The sequence below is a fragment of the Myodes glareolus genome, chromosome 26 (genome assembly GCF_982192425.1).
Source record: "Myodes glareolus chromosome 26, mMyoGla1.1, whole genome shotgun sequence".
Taxonomy (NCBI): Eukaryota; Metazoa; Chordata; class Mammalia; order Rodentia; family Cricetidae; genus Myodes; species Myodes glareolus.
This window is the reverse complement of record NC_142051.1, coordinates 11,468,127-11,484,187: the sequence shown is the minus strand read 5'-3', so window position 1 is coordinate 11,484,187 and position 16,061 is coordinate 11,468,127. Positions and strand designations below refer to the sequence as shown.

The 16,061-nt window shown below is 49.1% G+C and overlaps 1 protein-coding gene and 1 long non-coding RNA gene across 2 annotated transcripts; one reads left to right on the top strand and one right to left on the bottom strand.

Moving 5' to 3' along the window:
* Positions 1 to 30: 30 nt before the first annotated feature.
* On the bottom strand, positions 31 to 15,023 carry Dctn2 (dynactin subunit 2). Its single transcript, XM_048418877.3, has 14 exons — positions 14,846 to 15,023; positions 13,889 to 13,957; positions 6,043 to 6,139; positions 5,799 to 5,860; positions 5,184 to 5,282; positions 4,569 to 4,729; positions 4,258 to 4,405; positions 3,871 to 3,936; positions 3,659 to 3,697; positions 3,414 to 3,491; positions 3,254 to 3,325; positions 2,991 to 3,093; positions 2,804 to 2,895; positions 31 to 472 (listed from the first exon to the last, which is right to left on the bottom strand). The coding sequence occupies exons 1-14, from the start codon at positions 14,879 to 14,881 to the stop codon at positions 386 to 388; spliced, it is 1,209 nt and encodes a 402-aa protein (XP_048274834.1). The 5' UTR covers positions 14,882 to 15,023; the 3' UTR covers positions 31 to 385.
* On the top strand, positions 14,979 to 16,061 carry LOC146889818 (uncharacterized). The gene is made up of 2 exons (XR_014999778.1): positions 14,979 to 15,117; positions 15,796 to 16,061. It is a non-coding gene; the product is annotated as an uncharacterized LOC146889818 (long non-coding RNA).

Genomic DNA, 16,061 nt, shown 5'->3' with positions numbered 1-16,061 from the left:
TGCCTGAGACCCAGGAAACACAGCAGAGGCTACATGGTACAACAGCATTTAATGGTCAGAAACAGTTGTACAGTATTCTAGTCAGCCACAGAAGCTGTTAGAGGACAGGATCCAGTCCTCCCCACACCAGGCAAAGCAGTTATGGACATGAGCTGGCATGTGGCTGGGCCCACGTCCTCATCCCCTGGGCCTGAGGACAGACTCCCATCTGACAGCCCCAGCTGCTACCACTCTATTCATGAGGGGAGGGGTCTGTACCCCACATGCAAGAACCCTTGCCCTTTGTCAAGTGGAATGGGGCTGTGAGTTAGGACGAAGGGGAAGCCCCCTGGAAGCTTCTCAGAGCTCGGGCAAGGGTTACCCCTGTTCTCAGCTCTCAACGTGCTCACTTCCCCAGCTTCTTCATCCTCTCATCAATGCTGGCAAAATTCCCCTCGACCGTGGCCAAGTTCTCACACATAGTTGTCTGCACCTACAAAGGGGAGAGAAGAGTCTTGTTCTTGTTTGGTTCAGGTGTCCATTGGGGATGAAGAGCACCCAGAAGAAATTCTCTTTAAAGGAAAAACTGCTTGCCTAGCAAGCATAAACCAGGCATAATGGCACGTGTCTATATATAGACCCAGAACTCTGGAGGCGGAGCAGGAGGATCTCTGAGTTCAAGGCCAACCTGGTCTACAGAGGGAGATCCAGGTCATAGTGAAAGAAAGAAGTAGAGCCACAGCTTTGGGTCTCTGGTTTTGAGAGGGGTGGGTGGGTGGAGGGAATGTTTGTGGCAGCAGTTCCCAAACTAGCTACCGTCAGAGTACTATGGCTTGAGGTCAGGGTGAGCATGAGTAGGAACTCCTATTCAGCCTGCCTCCAGAACTGCTCACTTACTTGATAAAAGGATAACCAAAGAATAAGACTGATGAAGTTTCCACTGGTTCAGAATTTTAGAGAGTTAGAGGAAAAATATGCCACATTTTTATGTTTTGTTTTGAGTCCTGGGACTAGCTCTGTAGACCAGGCTGCTCTCCTCTGCCTCCTAAGTGCTAAATTAAAGGTATGCACCGTTAAACCTTTTCCCCATTTATTTCATTTATTGATTTTGAGACTGGGTCTCATGTAACTGTGACTGGCCTGGAACTCACTACAGTGATCAGGCTGGCCTCAAACTCAAGAAATCTGCCTGCCTCTGCCTTGGAAGAACTGGGATAAAAGGCATGCACCACCACACTTGGCCTGGTTTTGTTTGTTTTGGTGGTGGTCTGTGATGCTGATCTCCCTACAGCAGAAAGAACAGTTCATTCTATAGAAACTGAGCACCAGCTAAGTACTGAGCATTGCTATAGGAATTAATAAAAACAGGCCGGTGGCTGAAGAGAGCTCAGCACTGGCTGTTCTGAGAGGTTCCCAGCACTCACATGGTGGTTCATGACCATCTGTAATTTCAATTTTAGGGAATCTGACAGCCTTTTCTGACCTCCACAACAAGCACCGCACACACATGATGCGCCTACAAGCATGAAGGGAAACACTCCTACATATAAAATCAAATCCTCTCAAGAAACAGGGCTGGGGATGATTAGTGACTAATCTGCTTACTGTGCAAACATCAGGACCCAAGTTCAGATCCCCAGCACCTGTGTGAAGACGGGGTTAAAAGCACTGGTTGCTCTTCCAGAGGACCTGGGTTCAATTCCCAGAACCCACATGGCAGTTCACAGTTGTCTATAATAAACCCTTTTGGCCTCCTTGGGCACTAGGCACACACATGGTACACAGACATGCAAACAGGAAAAACACCTATATACATAAAAATAAATAGAAGTGGGCATAATGGTCTCTATAAGCGTGCACATACACACACACCCAAATATTTTAATAAGAGAGGAGAGAGTAATAAGAGACACTCAATATCAGTCTTTGACACAAGTGATTACACTCCCAACACACATGGGTATACATATATGTACATAAAACACTAGAAACCTGGGCAGGAGAGATGGGTTGGTGGTTGAAAAGAGTACTGACTGCTCTTCCAGGTCCAATTCCCAGCACCCACACAGCAGCTCACAACTGTAACACCAAGATCTGACACCCTCACAAAGACATACATGCAGACAAAACACCAATGCACATTAAACAAAAAAAAATAGGGCTGTGATGACACACGCCTATATTCCCAACACTCAGGAGGCAGAGGCAGGCGGATCTCTAGAGTTTGTGGCCAGTCTGATTTATAGAGTGAGTTCCAGGAAAGCCAGGGCTACACAGAGCCCTGTCTCAAAAAACTAAAAGACAAAAACCTACTAGAAACCAAAAGATAGATAAAGAAGATAAAACTAAAGCAAGATGTGCTCAGGACTAATTCCAGCACCTGGGAGTCTAAAGCACCAAGGTTTGTTTAGCTGTGAGTTTGAGGCCAGCTAGGGGTATACAGCAAGACCTGTCTCAAAAAGAGTCAAGCATGGCCGCATACTCCTGTAATCCCAGTATCTGGGAGGAAGGAGGAGGATTGCCACAAATTTGGGACCAGCCTGGTCTACAAAATAAGTTTCAAGTCAGTCAGAATGAGACTGAGACTCTTGTTTGACATCCCTACCTCCTGCCAAAACCAAGTCCAAGGGTAGGGAGAAAGAGATTAACTAGCTTGGGTACAAAGGTCCTACGGCTACAAAATCAGAAGAGACATTAAACAGCTACAAAAAAAAGAAGAGACATTCAACGGCCTAAGACAAAACCCTCTGAGGTGGGGCTGGAGAACCACTGAGTTCTGCAATGGAAAAAAGTGGCAATAAACAAAACAAAGGGATTGACACACCTGGGCCAGGAGAGTGGCATTGTCCTTAAGGGAAGCGGCAATCATCTGCTGGGTAGTATCCAAGTGTGTCAGGAGCTGGCCATACTGCATAGCTGCGAGAATACGTAAAGAGGAGCACAGTTGAGAGCAGAGCCCAGGGTGAGAGAGGGACACCAAAGGGTCCCATGCTTAGGGACCAGGCTCACACCTTGCTCATGTAGCTGCTTGATGGTGACTAGTCTCTGCACCAGCTCAGGGAGGGCGGAGGCAGTGGGGCTCCAGCGCTGTATGGTTTCATAGAGCTGGTGCACCTGGAAGAAGATGACAGGGCCCAGAAAGGACAGCTGAGGGTGTGGAGAAGGCGACTACTGAAAAGATCCGAGACTCTAGATCTCTGCATTCTGACCTCAGCACTCAGAGGGGGACCCTGAGGGAGCACAAGGGGTATAAAGATGGGAGGGGCTTCCTGACCTTGCTCTGTGTGTCTGCATCCTCCACAGAGGCTTTGTGCTTGGCAATTTCGTTCACCTTTCCCAGGACACTCTGAAATAAGGGTATTAAATGTGAGAGGGCACCCAGGGCTTCCAAAGTCCCAGGCTACTTAGAACCCAAGTGCTGCTCCACTTAGTACCTGCAGCCGAGCCTCTACTTGGTCCAGAACTGCAAGGTCCAGGGCGTTCACCTTGGCCTGCAACAGTTCTACAGTTTCCTAGAGGGTGGGGGAAGGGTTTGGACAAGTGTCACCAGGAAAAGAAGCAGACTAGAAAAAGGTCTTTCATATTTCACTGGAGCTAATGAATATAACACTGAGACCCAGAAGTCATCCATTCCCACAGCCCTCTGTAATCTAAACATTAGCGGTCCTTCCACACTCACCATAAGGCAGGCTCCCTGCAGACCTGCAGAAAGGGGATTCTGATGGGAAATGGAGGAGAGAAATCAGCAGTCTTCACACCTACACAGGGCTGACTACCTTCTTCCGTCAGTCCTGGTTTCAGCTGGCACCCACTAGCTTACCCCTCCCAGATTCTGGAAATCACTGGACCTGAAGGCTCAGGGTGCTGACTAAGTACAGGAGAGCCCCTGACCTGAGCATCCTGATCACAGTGGACAGTGGCCTCCAGCTCTGTCAGGCGCTTCTCAAGTTCTGCAACCTATGGAGAAGGAGGAGGTGAGGTTTGCCACCCCCATCCCTGCTTTCCCTCTCTAAGGAACCCCTTTCCTGGAACACATCTCTAGCCACAATCTTAAGTTTACACTTGAATCACATGGATCACTTGGGAGGTAGGGGCAGGAGGATCCAAGGTTCACAGCCAGCCTAAACTACACATTGAGTTCAAGATAGCCTAGGCTACAGGAGACCCTGCCTCAAAAACCAGGTATGCAAGGGAGAGAAAGAGAGCGAGACTTCAAGGGGAATCAACAGCTTTCCCAGCACCCTGTCCCCAGGCCTGGTCCTCTAAAGGGATACTCACTTTGGCAGCTTGTGAGAACTTGTCCTGCTCAGGCCGAGAGTGCAGTTCATAAGTGACAAGGCCGCTCTCTGGGGGGGTCCCACCTGTGGTCCTTCCTCCTGAAGTCCCTTTGCTGTTCTTTGTGGCTTCCAGCTGCAGCAGTAAGCGCCTGGGTCACGAGAACAATAAGAGCATGAATACTTAGATCTCCTTGCCTCATAGGCTACTGCAGAGCGGTGAGGCTGCCTCCTGAATTGGTGCTGCTGTCAGTATCTGGCTGAGGTCCTCCACAGTACCACTCAGCAAGGGTTTCCCACAAGAAGGGTACTCACTTAGCCAGGGCTCCATCTGGGTCAGTGAGGTTGATGGCAGCATCGGGTCCCAACAGCTTCTCCAGGTGGGAAGCAACCAGCTGCTGCTTCAGGGCTGCCAGCTGTTTAGCCAGCACCACGGGGGTCAGTTTCTCCTCGGTGGCTGACTCCTTCACTGTCGTCTAGGAAAGGAAAAGAGGTGGGTAGTGAGGCTGGCAGGAATGAAGCAAGACAAAACAGCAATACTCTCAAGGAAAGCTATGGTCAGGTGATTTTATTTATTTTATATATATGGGTGCTGTACTGTATCTATGTCTGTGTACCATATGCGTGCCATGACTACGGGGGCTGCAAGGGGCATCAGATCCCCTGGGGCTGGAGTTACAGATGGTTGTAAGAACCTAGTAAGTGCTGAGAATAGAACCTGAGTCCTCCAGAGGAGCAACCAGTGCTTTTAGTCACTGAGTCATCTCTTCTGCCCCCAAAGACTGAATTTAACAGCACTAAATAGACTGTAACCTCAAACTCTGCCAAGCTCATGCCCTCTACCCACAGCTCAGGGATCTCTCTTCCTGCTGGGAGCTGCTCCTCTACTACAAAAGCTGCGGAGTGCTGGGGAGCAGAGAGTACAGTTACCTTGATTTTCTCCACTTCGGTCGTCAGCTCCTGGACTTCATGCAGTAGTCGCTGGTACTTCTGCTGTGGTGTCTCCTTCACTCCCAGGCCCTCGCCAAGCTACAGAGAAGCAAAGAAGATGCTACATCTCCCATCAGAGGGAGCCTTGAGAATTTATCCAAACCTTAGACCTAAGTCGCAAGGTAACCCTTCAACTCTTGAATCACTGGTGCCCTACTATGGAAGAAAGAGAAGTAGCCAGAGGCTGGGAGACTCCAGACCAGCAGCGGGGTAGAAAACACTCAACTGCATCCTGTTTGTTTCCTCAACCAGATCACCTCAGAACAAGACCATCTCCCTCAAGCTCGGCAGCTGAAAGCACCGGCCGCTCTCACAGAAGGCCTGAGTTCAGTTCCCAGTACCCACATGGTGGCTCACAACCATCCGTAACGCTGTTTCTGGGAGATCTGATATTCTCTCTTCTGGTCTCTCCAGACATCAGGCACACACATGGTGCACATACATACATGCAGGCAAACACTCAGATGCACAAAACAAAACCTAACACTCCTCAGTCCCTAGCTACAAGCCTGCTGCGGGCTCGCCACCCCATGTCCACCAACACACACGACAAACCATCTCATAGTCTCCAGATTCGTATCCTGTCCTCTTGGTTTTCCCAATGCGATCTGAGAAATCTGCCGAGAAAAGAAGGCTGGACTGAGTGGCCTGGCCGAGGCCCAGTGCAGTCACAGACCCAGGCGGCTGAGGTTCTTAGCAGAGGGAGCCCTTCCCCAGAGTACAGTCACTGAGTACTGAGGACAGGAAACCCCTTAGGCTTGCTCTCTAGGATTCCCTCCCAACTTGAGCCCAGTCTCACCAAGGCCCTTTGTCCCCACTCTCTTGTCCTTGAACTTGTCATAGGCAGCATTGGGATTGACAATGATGTGTTCCACGCTCGTGCTGGTTAGCTCCTCCTGAGGGAACAGGGCTTCAGGTCAGGGGTAGCCCCATTCCCACCTTAGTATTTTAGTATCCCATAAAACTCCCAAACTACTAAGACACTGGGCCCCATTTCCAAGGGAAAACAAGGGTGGTTCCATTCCAGGCTGCCCATACACCTCAGTCTAGGAAAGAGAAGCTTCCTGCTGAAGCTGGAGCCTCAGCAGTATAAAATGAACACCCTGGTTCAGCTAGAAAAAGAGGCAGCATAACCTCCCCCACCCACTTTGTATACACACCTCCCTCCCTCAGCCCTTCCCAGTTATCTGACACACACCATGCACTCAGGGCAAGAAACCATCCTGACCTCTCTCAACCCCCCCCCTCCAAAAAGTAAGTCTCCTTTCCCGGCCAATCAAGTCCACAGAAAGCTGACTCCCCATCCTAGTTTGAAGGGAGGAAGGAGGGCCGCCAGCGAGATCAATACCGAGTGTAAAACAGCAGGCTTTAATCTTGCTGAAGTAAGACACTAACTCTTAGATATAAAGGGAGGTTGGCAGATGGTATGCGCAGAAGCCTGGTGTCTGGCTGCTGTGGGGTCAGATAGTTCACAGAGAGGCAGCAAGGTCTCAGCGGTTTGTTAAGGACACCTTACAAGTAACAAGGTCTCAGCGGTTTGTTAAGGACACCTTACAAGTAACAAGCATAAGTGGCTGCTTTTCTGGAGCACCCCGGGCAAGGACCACAAGGGACAGAGGAGCCACATGCAATGGAGAGAGTCCGGCCCTCACCAAGTATCAGTGACTCTCTCCCTGAGTCCTCAAGTCGGGGTCATGGCAGAGATGGGAATCATGGTAGCCTAGAGCTGAGGCAGAGGCCCCTACTTGTACAACAACTTGCGTTCCAGTAATTACATCATGACAGCACGCAGGAAGGGGGAGCCCAGGAGTCCTGTTCTGTTAGGGCTAACACCCCCTATTCCACAGGAGCAAGGCAAGGCCAGTCCTCACTCCTGAATCTAGGCAAATGACTCTCAACTCTAGCTGCACATTAGAGTTACTTAGAAAAGCTTTCCTTTAAAAAAAGGGAGGAGGGCAGACCCATCTCTTAGGTGCTGATTTAAATGAATTGCTACCCAGGCAATCCTATCTGCATCTAAGACAGAACCTCTGCCTGTGTGTGGGTATGTGGGAGCAGGGAGGAGGAGAAGCAGGACCCGAGAGAAAGCAACAGCTAGAAGGAGACTCCATCCTTCACCTCTACTGAGTCACAGATGGGATCAGAGTGGGTGGCTGCTCTAAAAACCGAGGACAGGGAAAGGCTGTAAGGAAGCAGTAGCTCCCTTCTCCACCTTTTCTTCAGGCACCTGCTAGGCAGAGGGGAAGGCAGGAGTCTCACAGCAAGGAAAACAAAAGGGCTCAGTAGCCCCCACACAGGCCCTAGAGAGGACACTGTGAACCCCAGCCAGGCTCTTTTCCTCTGCAGTCCTCAGCTGCCAAGTAGCTGTGTGGCTTCTGGTCTCTAAGCTAAGGACGCCGGCCCAAGGAAGGCCAGCACACCATCTGAGCGCATGCCGCTTCTCTCCACAAAAGCCAACAAGGTAGAACTTTCCCTTTAGACCAGCATAGTGGCACACGCTTGGAATCCCAGCACCCCAGGGGATAACCAACTCCAGCTAGACTAGAGAATGGTATAGCAAGACCCTGTCTCAAAAAATAAAAATAACGCCAGGCAGTGGGTGGTGTACACCTGTAATCCCGGCACTCAGGAGGCATGAACAAGTGGATTTCTATGAGTTCCAGGACACTCAAGAGTTACACAGTGAAACCCTATCTCAAAATAAATGAATTAGTAATTATATGTATAAATGAATTATATGTATTAATATAAATAAAGCAAAAATACAAGCTGGGTCTGGTGGCTTACACTGTAATCCCAGTACTTGGGAGCCTCAGGCAGGGGGTGAGTTCCAGGCCAGCTAGGGTCATAAAAGGAGACTCTGCTCAAAAAACCAAAGGCTAGACAAAAAAATTTTTAAAGGAAGATGGCCAGATGTGGTGGCACATGCCTTTAAGCCCAGCAGGCAGAGGCAGATGAATCTCTTTGAGTTCCAGGTCAGGCTGGTCTACAGAGTGAAACCCCATCTAAATTAAAAAAAAAAAAAAAAAAAAAAAAAAAAAAAAAAAAAAAAGAAGGGGGGAGAGAGAGAGAGAGAGAGACTGAAAGGCTGGATGTAACTAAGCGGTAGAGTATCAAGCTATGATGCATAAGCCCCTGAGTCTGACCTCTGGTACCACATACACATAAAGGAAAAAAGAAAAGAAAGAAACAGGTAGGGGAGGTACAGCCTGGAGAACAAGGACAGTCAAATCCTGGCCCTTGCAAATGGATGCTCTGCAAGGGCAAACAACTCTCCGATTTCTGTTCTTAAGTAAGGAAAGATGGGAGCAGCAAAGGATCGGTACTGAGGAGGAAAGCCTCAGTGGTTCTGAGCGCTGTTCTCCTGGAGAAGCAAGGCCTGGACCAGGAAGGCTGCCCATGCTGGCATCTTCTCAGCATCTCTCTGAGCAGTAGTAGCCCCAGCAGGGCCAGGCTGGCGGCACATGCTGGTCTTCAGATGGCACCTAGTCCACCAGCATCTCAAAGATCTGCCTCGCCACCACAGTGACTTGTGCCACTGGAATGGGTGCTGGGTGTGGGACAGGCTAGAAAGTCCGAAGACTCAGTGGAGACAAAAGGACAGAGAACAAACGCCCACCACAGCACACCCCGTTAGAAAGCGGACGAAGGTAGGGCTTCTTACCAGCTCCTGTGGTTTCCCCAGAGGTGAGAAAATCAAGAGTTAAAAAGGAAAGGATGTGGGGGGAGGGGGATGAGGGAGGGAAAAAAAAGACAAAATTGTTATTAGCAATTGTCACATGCACTACATGACCGTCTTCAAACACTGCACCACAGGGCCCAGGGGAGCCTAGCAAAATTTGGGGGCCAAGAATTTTAGCTGAGGTCAGAATATGCCCCAAGAGAAAGAAGACCATGAGACCCTTCCCTCTCTGGTGGTGAAGATGGCATGAGGCTCTGCCGTTGAGCAGCGGTCATGTGGGAGTGCGAGGGCACAGTAGTTAGACGCCACAGCTGGTGCACAACAGGGTCAGGGAGAGAAGGCTCAGGTGGAGGGGAAGCTGTAAAAATGGCAGCCCGAAGCAGAGAATGGAGATTCTGAGGGTCCCCAATTCCCAAGGGGGAATCACCCTTACTAGTTCATAGGGTTGAAGCTTGCTTCTTCTCACTGAGTGACTGGTGACTTGCCCTGCCACAGCTCTGAACGATGCAGGGTGATTCTGCCAGTATTCGACAGCACAGGAGCCTAGAGGACCCCAAGATCCACAGCTACCAACCCTGATCACAAGACTCACAGAGCTGGACATGGGGAAGGATGACTGCACTGTCCAGTCCACAGACTGGGGGGTCCTCACTGCTAGAAGGGAAACTTCGACAGTGTGCTCTGCCTTTCTGGCTCTGGGGATGGGCGGGTGGGCAGGGGGAGGGCTGGCCGCCATTGTATGTACAGAAAATTCCTGTGAGGGTGGACATGTGCTTCCCTAACAGTTCATCCAGATGCACTGGGTAACAACCAGCCATGGCCCCTGTTACTTCAGCCTCTCTTTTAGCCCACATTTCAAAGTGACTCTAGGCCTAAGATGTCACTGTTCACAAGTGGGCATGAGCACCCACAGGTGACAGGTGCCAGCAGAAGAGAGAAGCAAGTATTGCACCTGTTTCTGACTTGGTCTCACCAAGCTCAAAGCAGCATGGGAGAAACTCAAGAGGAGGGAGGGAGCCAGTGGGTCTTAAAGTTCAAAACAAGAGGGAAGGGTGGATGGTGACGGACAAAAACCAAACCAAACAAACAAGGATGAAGAGTGGTGTATACAGTTTATATCAAGTCTATGCTGAGTAGGGTGAGGGGCGATATTTAGGGCACGATTCCTATAATATGGAGTAGTAACAGTTACCATAGAAACTTAATGTGCCACAGAGAATGAGAAAATTCCAAGTGCTCTGACCCTGGGTACCAGCTGACATGGTGCATGACTCCCTCTCATTAATGGATGTTTAGCTAAGTGGCTGTGCCTCAGACAACAAGACCTGAGGTTCTACATCAGACAGGGAAGGTGGCCACCTCTGAGGCTGTTGAGGATCTATGCCAATACTTCAGCCAGGGGGACTTCAGAACCATGGTGACAAAGAACATGGAGAGAGCTGCAGAATAAAACTGCAGGATGGGCCAACATAAATGCTGACCACCCATCCATTTCTAAAAGAGGAATACAGAAACAGAAAGGCTCAGAAAACACAAATAACCTAAATTACTATCCTAAAATTGCATATATCACCTTCCACCCTGCTTTTCTCCAAGGCTTAGCACAGGAGAATATTAAAATGGGTGCTTTCTCTTCCAGTTACCGAGAAACTGGGAAATGGAGTGGGGCTTGGCTTTCCCTTTTGCTCTCCACCTTTGTCTATAATAGTTGAAGACAAGATCACAAAACTCTCTTCTTGCAACCTCTTCCAGGTCTACACCCCCATGTCTAAAGGCCTCTGTGTTTCTCTCCCTCCTTCATGTCAGTTTTATTCTTCAGGCCTCACAAGGCGAAGAGACAATGATTCACAATGATTCATGCTTCGTAGTTGTGTTTCTACTTTGATTAATGATCTTTAAACCTAAGGCCAGCAAGGCCCAAACAGGGACTCATTGGAATTTGAAACAATTAGCTACAACGATTGCAAAGTGGCAGAGCATTGCATGCAAGAGGGCAGATGAACACAACATGCAGAGAAGAAGCATTGAGTGACCTTACTTGTGCAAACTAGTGTCCAGGCAGGGTGGTGAGGAGGGAGGAAGGGGGAAGCATTAGGAAAAACTAGGGTAAGTTCAAGTGCGCCAACAGTCAATGAACACAATCAAGCATATTCTAGGATACTCTAAACTGTGAGGAAGAAAACCTCAGGCAGGCAGGGACCCCCACCAAACTGGACTCAGGAAACCTTCCTTTTACACAGCACAGGGAAAGCTGGGTCCTCCTCTACTGAGGCTTTCTTAATTTTTTCTGCTTAAGCCATGAGCAGAAAGCATTACTGACCCAAGGCAGGCTGTGGGCCCGGGGGAGGGCATTTGGGAAGTAGCTTTCCAAACACTGTTTTAACCAACCCAGGAGTGGCTGAGATGCAGATTTTCTATACTGGGAAGGGAAGGGCTGCTAGCTTCTACTGTTTTCCAGCCCATTCCTATTGTAAAGTAGTTTTACTTCCTGCTAAAATTGTTTTAAAGGAATAGAAGAAAAATTGGGATCATTTAGAAAAAAAAAAACAAATAAACCAAATCTACTTCTTTCCTGCCCCACCCTTCCCACTGTGGGAATCGTCATACTTCCATGTTTAAGTTAAACTAGTAATCAAGGTCTGAAGAACATTATTTCCTGTCACAGTCCTTTTTTTTTTATGGCAGTAGAGAAATCAGAGGAAGGTTAAAGACACTGAACGGACGGACATCCTACTTGATATTTCTTTAAATTAACACCTGGAAGCTGGGCACAGTGGCAAACACCTTTAATCTCAGTCCTTGGGAAACAGAGAAAAGGACAGACGGATCTCTGAATTCTAGGCCAGCCTGGTCTACATATGGAGTTCTAGGCCAAAGAGGGTGAGATAATGAGACCCTTTCTCCAAAATAGAACTGACTGGCAGGCAGTGGTGGGAGACATTCTTGCTACACAGCCTTACATGCTCTTTTTTTTTTTTCCCTTCCATGCATGTATGACTTAGTTTAAAAACAAATAAAATTAAAGTAGAAAACAATCTGGAGATTTCGGCAGAGAGCCACAGGAGATGAGGAGTGGACAGGCTCCCAGCCAGCAGCCAGGCCACACGGCCACAGCTCTAGGTAGGTGAGGCACACAGCTGCATCGCTCCTCGAGTTGCACATTGAGGTCAGCATTATGAGCAGCAGCAGAGCCATTATGCAGCTCACTTCCCGAAAGCTGCCTTCCGAAGGCCCACAGGGACATGGAAGGGGCCAGAAACATTAGCTGACATCAGGAGAAAATTCAGCCCTCCATGTACATGCCTCTCCACCAAGCCAGCTAAGCCATGGTGATGAGAGCAGCTTCAAATCACCAGTGTTTACCACTGGCTCCCAGGCCCTTTCACAGCCGCTTCCTGGGTAATAGGCTGCAGGAAACAAACTCGCTGGTGTCCTCCCCCACAGCCATAGGCTGCTCAGGCTCAGCGAGGAAAAGGGGCCAATCAGAGCTTTATACTCAGGCTCCATCATGTCTGTATTAAGAGCTATCTCTGTACCTCCAAACGGAAAACGATGATGGATTTGTTTGGATCACAGTGAAGTGAGAAGGGACAGAGTTCTATCCACTGCCTCCAAGGGCCTGATTATTTTATAGGCAGGTCTCGTGCTGTCTTTTGTTCAGGAATTCCTCATCATACCCTTGAGGACAAGGTTAACTAAGACACCCCTTGGAGGGACAGCTTTACATTTAAGTACTGACTATGACATCATCTGCATTATCTCCAGATACTTAAGCTGGGGGCAGGAGGGAAAGGGAGACTGACATGCCAGCAAATACAGAAGCCACAAGGGAACACACTGTTGAGAGAAGGGACAGGGAAGCTATGCCCCACAGTGTAGGAAACATTCCCACAAGGGAGAACAAAATAAGGAATAAGTGAGTACGCCAAGCCATATCATTATAAGCCAGCAACCAACATTCCCCAGAACTAACCAGCCCCACAGACATGGCCACAGGACTAACGGACACACATACTGGGCCTGCTGAGAATGTCCCCATGACTTTTTGGCCACACCTTTACTGAGGTCTCATAGCACCAATGTGAGCCCAGCTCAGCTTTCTTTGGAAATAACGAAGCACGATCTATACAAGCCGTTGCTGGGCCTTTGTCCCCACAGCACTACGACTCCATTAATTCACTTCAGGCTTTTTCCTCTGCTACCTACACGTATCCTAACTCTCCTCTCCATTTCCTGTATGCACCCTGATCGTCATATTAGTCAAGGGCTCCATAGGGGCAGGGACGCCTCTTCCTCTGCACTGGGCAAAAATCAAGAGAGAATGAGCATATCTGTTAAATGATAGAAAATAATTCCATTCCTGATTAACACAACGAGCTCATCGAACAAATCTTATCTATTACCATGGTCTCTTCTCTGCTGATTATAAGATTTATGTCTTTCCTCAAAATTACTTTGCTCTAACCAGGCCTCTTATTTTTCTGAAGTCTCCAAGTCATTTGGTACACCTTGTCTAATGGCTCCTAGTGGTTCAAATTCAAGTAAATACTAATGGGAATGCACTGAGTAAAATATGTAATAAAACAAAAAGGCCTATTCCAACCTTAAGCCATTTATTAATGTTCAAGCTTTTATAACTCAAAGTATGGATTAGAACCCAGGGGCCTATTTAATCATTAATCGAGACTATAACTGTTTTGAGATATTTCAATTGTATTTAGAAAACCTAACACTTGGGTTTTACTAGCAGGTCTTGTTAGCTGTAGTCCCACTGGCTCAACCCTCCTTTCTGGCACTGTTCATTGATGGCTGCCAGCTCAGCAAGACCTTTGAAAGCCCTGAGACCACCCAGGCTGGGGTTGGCATACCCACTTATTGCTGTGGCTTGCCAGAGAAGGGAAAGAACTATCTGGGGGAGAGAGGGCAGAGTCCAGAGGGATCCTGAGGCAGCACATAGTCTTACCGCATCAAACTCTGCTTGATCATCCTCAGGTAGATCGCTGGTTTCATAAACATCTGGCTCGTTCCTGGCCTGCAGGTAGAAGGAGTGACCACCCGATCTCACTACCCCAGCATTCCCCTCTTGTCCCCATTCCCTTTGAACAAACTAATGCAAAACCCGGATTGTGATTCAAGGATTCTGTCGGTTTTCCACTTCCCCTACCAACAGTATGTCAGTTCCCTCATCTCAATAACCACAGGTATAAACCGGGACCTGGGGTAAGCGACCAACGTGAAAAGAGAGATGTTACCCTGGACATGGCTGAGAGGCCAGCCCTTGGTAACGACTTTGTCCTAAGCAGATGACGGTTCCTCGAGTTAGGCCCTGCATCCCCCACTCCACTGCAACAAGGGCTGAGAGTGACTCAGGGCCTTAGTTCTCAAGGTCTTGTGCGCCAGTCTCCCCACCCTGAGAACGCGGGGTTGCACAAACGAAGTGCTCATGCCGGCTTGTGGATGAGGAGTAGGCACAGGTGCTCCCAAGGGACAGAGCTCCCTACTGGCACAGGGTTTCTGCGACAGTAACCTCTTCCCTGGCAAGATGAAGGCCATCATCAAGTGGCCTAGTGAGTACGGCAGGAGTAAGGATGCGGGGGTAGGCAATCGGGAAATTTGGGGCGACAAGGGCAGTGTTGACATGGATGATACAAACACTCGGGCACAAGTGGTAAGCGCCCGGAGGCGATTTCTGGGCGGAGAAACCGGCTACTGCCAGAAAGGGGCCAGACGCGGAGTCCAACGGCCCGGCCCAGTCGGGTCGGCAGTCCAGAAGGTGCTGCAGCCGTCGAAGGGCGAGCGGCGAGAACCCTTGGGGCGGAGAAGGGGCTGCCAGCGGGAGGGGTCGCGGGTTGGTTTCTCTTGGGGGTCCTTGGGAGATCGGGGGCGCGGTCTGGGGAGCCGGGCCCGGCCCTGTACTCACAATGCCGGGGAGGTCGGCGTATTTAGGGTCCGCCATGGCGGCGGCGAGGCGGGGCTGGGGGACCGAGGCCTCGGTGGAGCCGGGGCCGGTGACCGGGTGGGGGCGAGGCTGGGTCCGGGTCCCCGGCTCAGGCGACGGTAAAGGGAGCGGCAGAGAAGCAGGAAGTCTCGCGACAGGAGTAGCCCGGCAGCAGGGTACAGCAAAAGTCGCGAGGACAGCCAGCTACCACACCCCTGGAGAAGCTGGGATTGGTGAGAGCGACAGAGAATGAGGTAATGGCGAGGAGACGCCGAGTGGCATTATGGTATATGTAGTCCGGTCCTCTGGGTCTTGGTCTGGGAACGACAATAACACACCTTAGGGAACTATTTCATACAATTTATTTTCTCTTATTTTTAATATGCTATTAAAAGGATCGCATAATTCCTATTTTCAAACACCTAGTAACGGACTAGATGAAATCACAAAGCTCGTCACGTTGTGAATAACTGTAAGGAATGAAAAGTGAAGCGTTCTTTTCAGATTAGGGCTGACGGACAAAAATAGAGGGCCCCTACTTAAATTTTAATTTCAGGAGCTAGAGAGATGTCTCAGTGGTTAAGAGCACTGGCTGCTTTTGCAAGACCCGCGTTCGATTCCCGGCACCCACATGATAACTCACTTACAACCATTTGTAACTCCAGTTCCAAGTAATCCAATGCCCTCTTCTGACCTCTGAGCACACCAGCCACACACATGGTACTCAGACATACATGAAGGCAAAACACCCATATACATAAAATACGTAGTAATAATAACTGTTTTTTAGAAATTGAATTTCAGGTAAATAGCTAGCATTTTTAAATATAAAAGCATTCATCGTATTCTATTTGTGATATGCATATAATAACCTGAAATTCAGATTTATCTGGGTATACTATTTATGGATTTTTGTTTTGTTTTCAAAATAGCTCTGAGACTGACTGAACACTCCATGGTGGTCATCGCTTCATTAATAGTCCCCAGAAACAGGTGGAAGTTCACGCAGGGTCTTGAATTGTAGCCCAGGGTGGCCTGGAACTCCCTTTTCAGTGCTGCACATAGGTCAGCACTAGGTCCTTTTCAGGACCTTGCACATAGTAGCTTTGTGCCCAGGCCAAGAGCAAACCTTCCTGGAAAACAGACATAATAGGGTACTCTTCCTTTGCCAAATAAATACATGACAATAGAACCCTAA

Coding starts and splice junctions, on each gene's coding strand:
- Dctn2 (XM_048418877.3), bottom strand. CDS start 14,881: ATGGCGGACCCTAAATACGCCGACCTCCCCGGCATT. Junction 3,492..3,658: donor TGCAGGGAGCCTGCCTTATG/GTGAGTGTGGAA, acceptor CCCACCCTCTAG/GAAACTGTAGAACTGTTGCA. Junction 473..2,803: donor ATGCCACTCTCCTGGCCCAG/GTGTGTCAATCC, acceptor TCCCCTTTGTAG/GTGCAGACAACTATGTGTGA.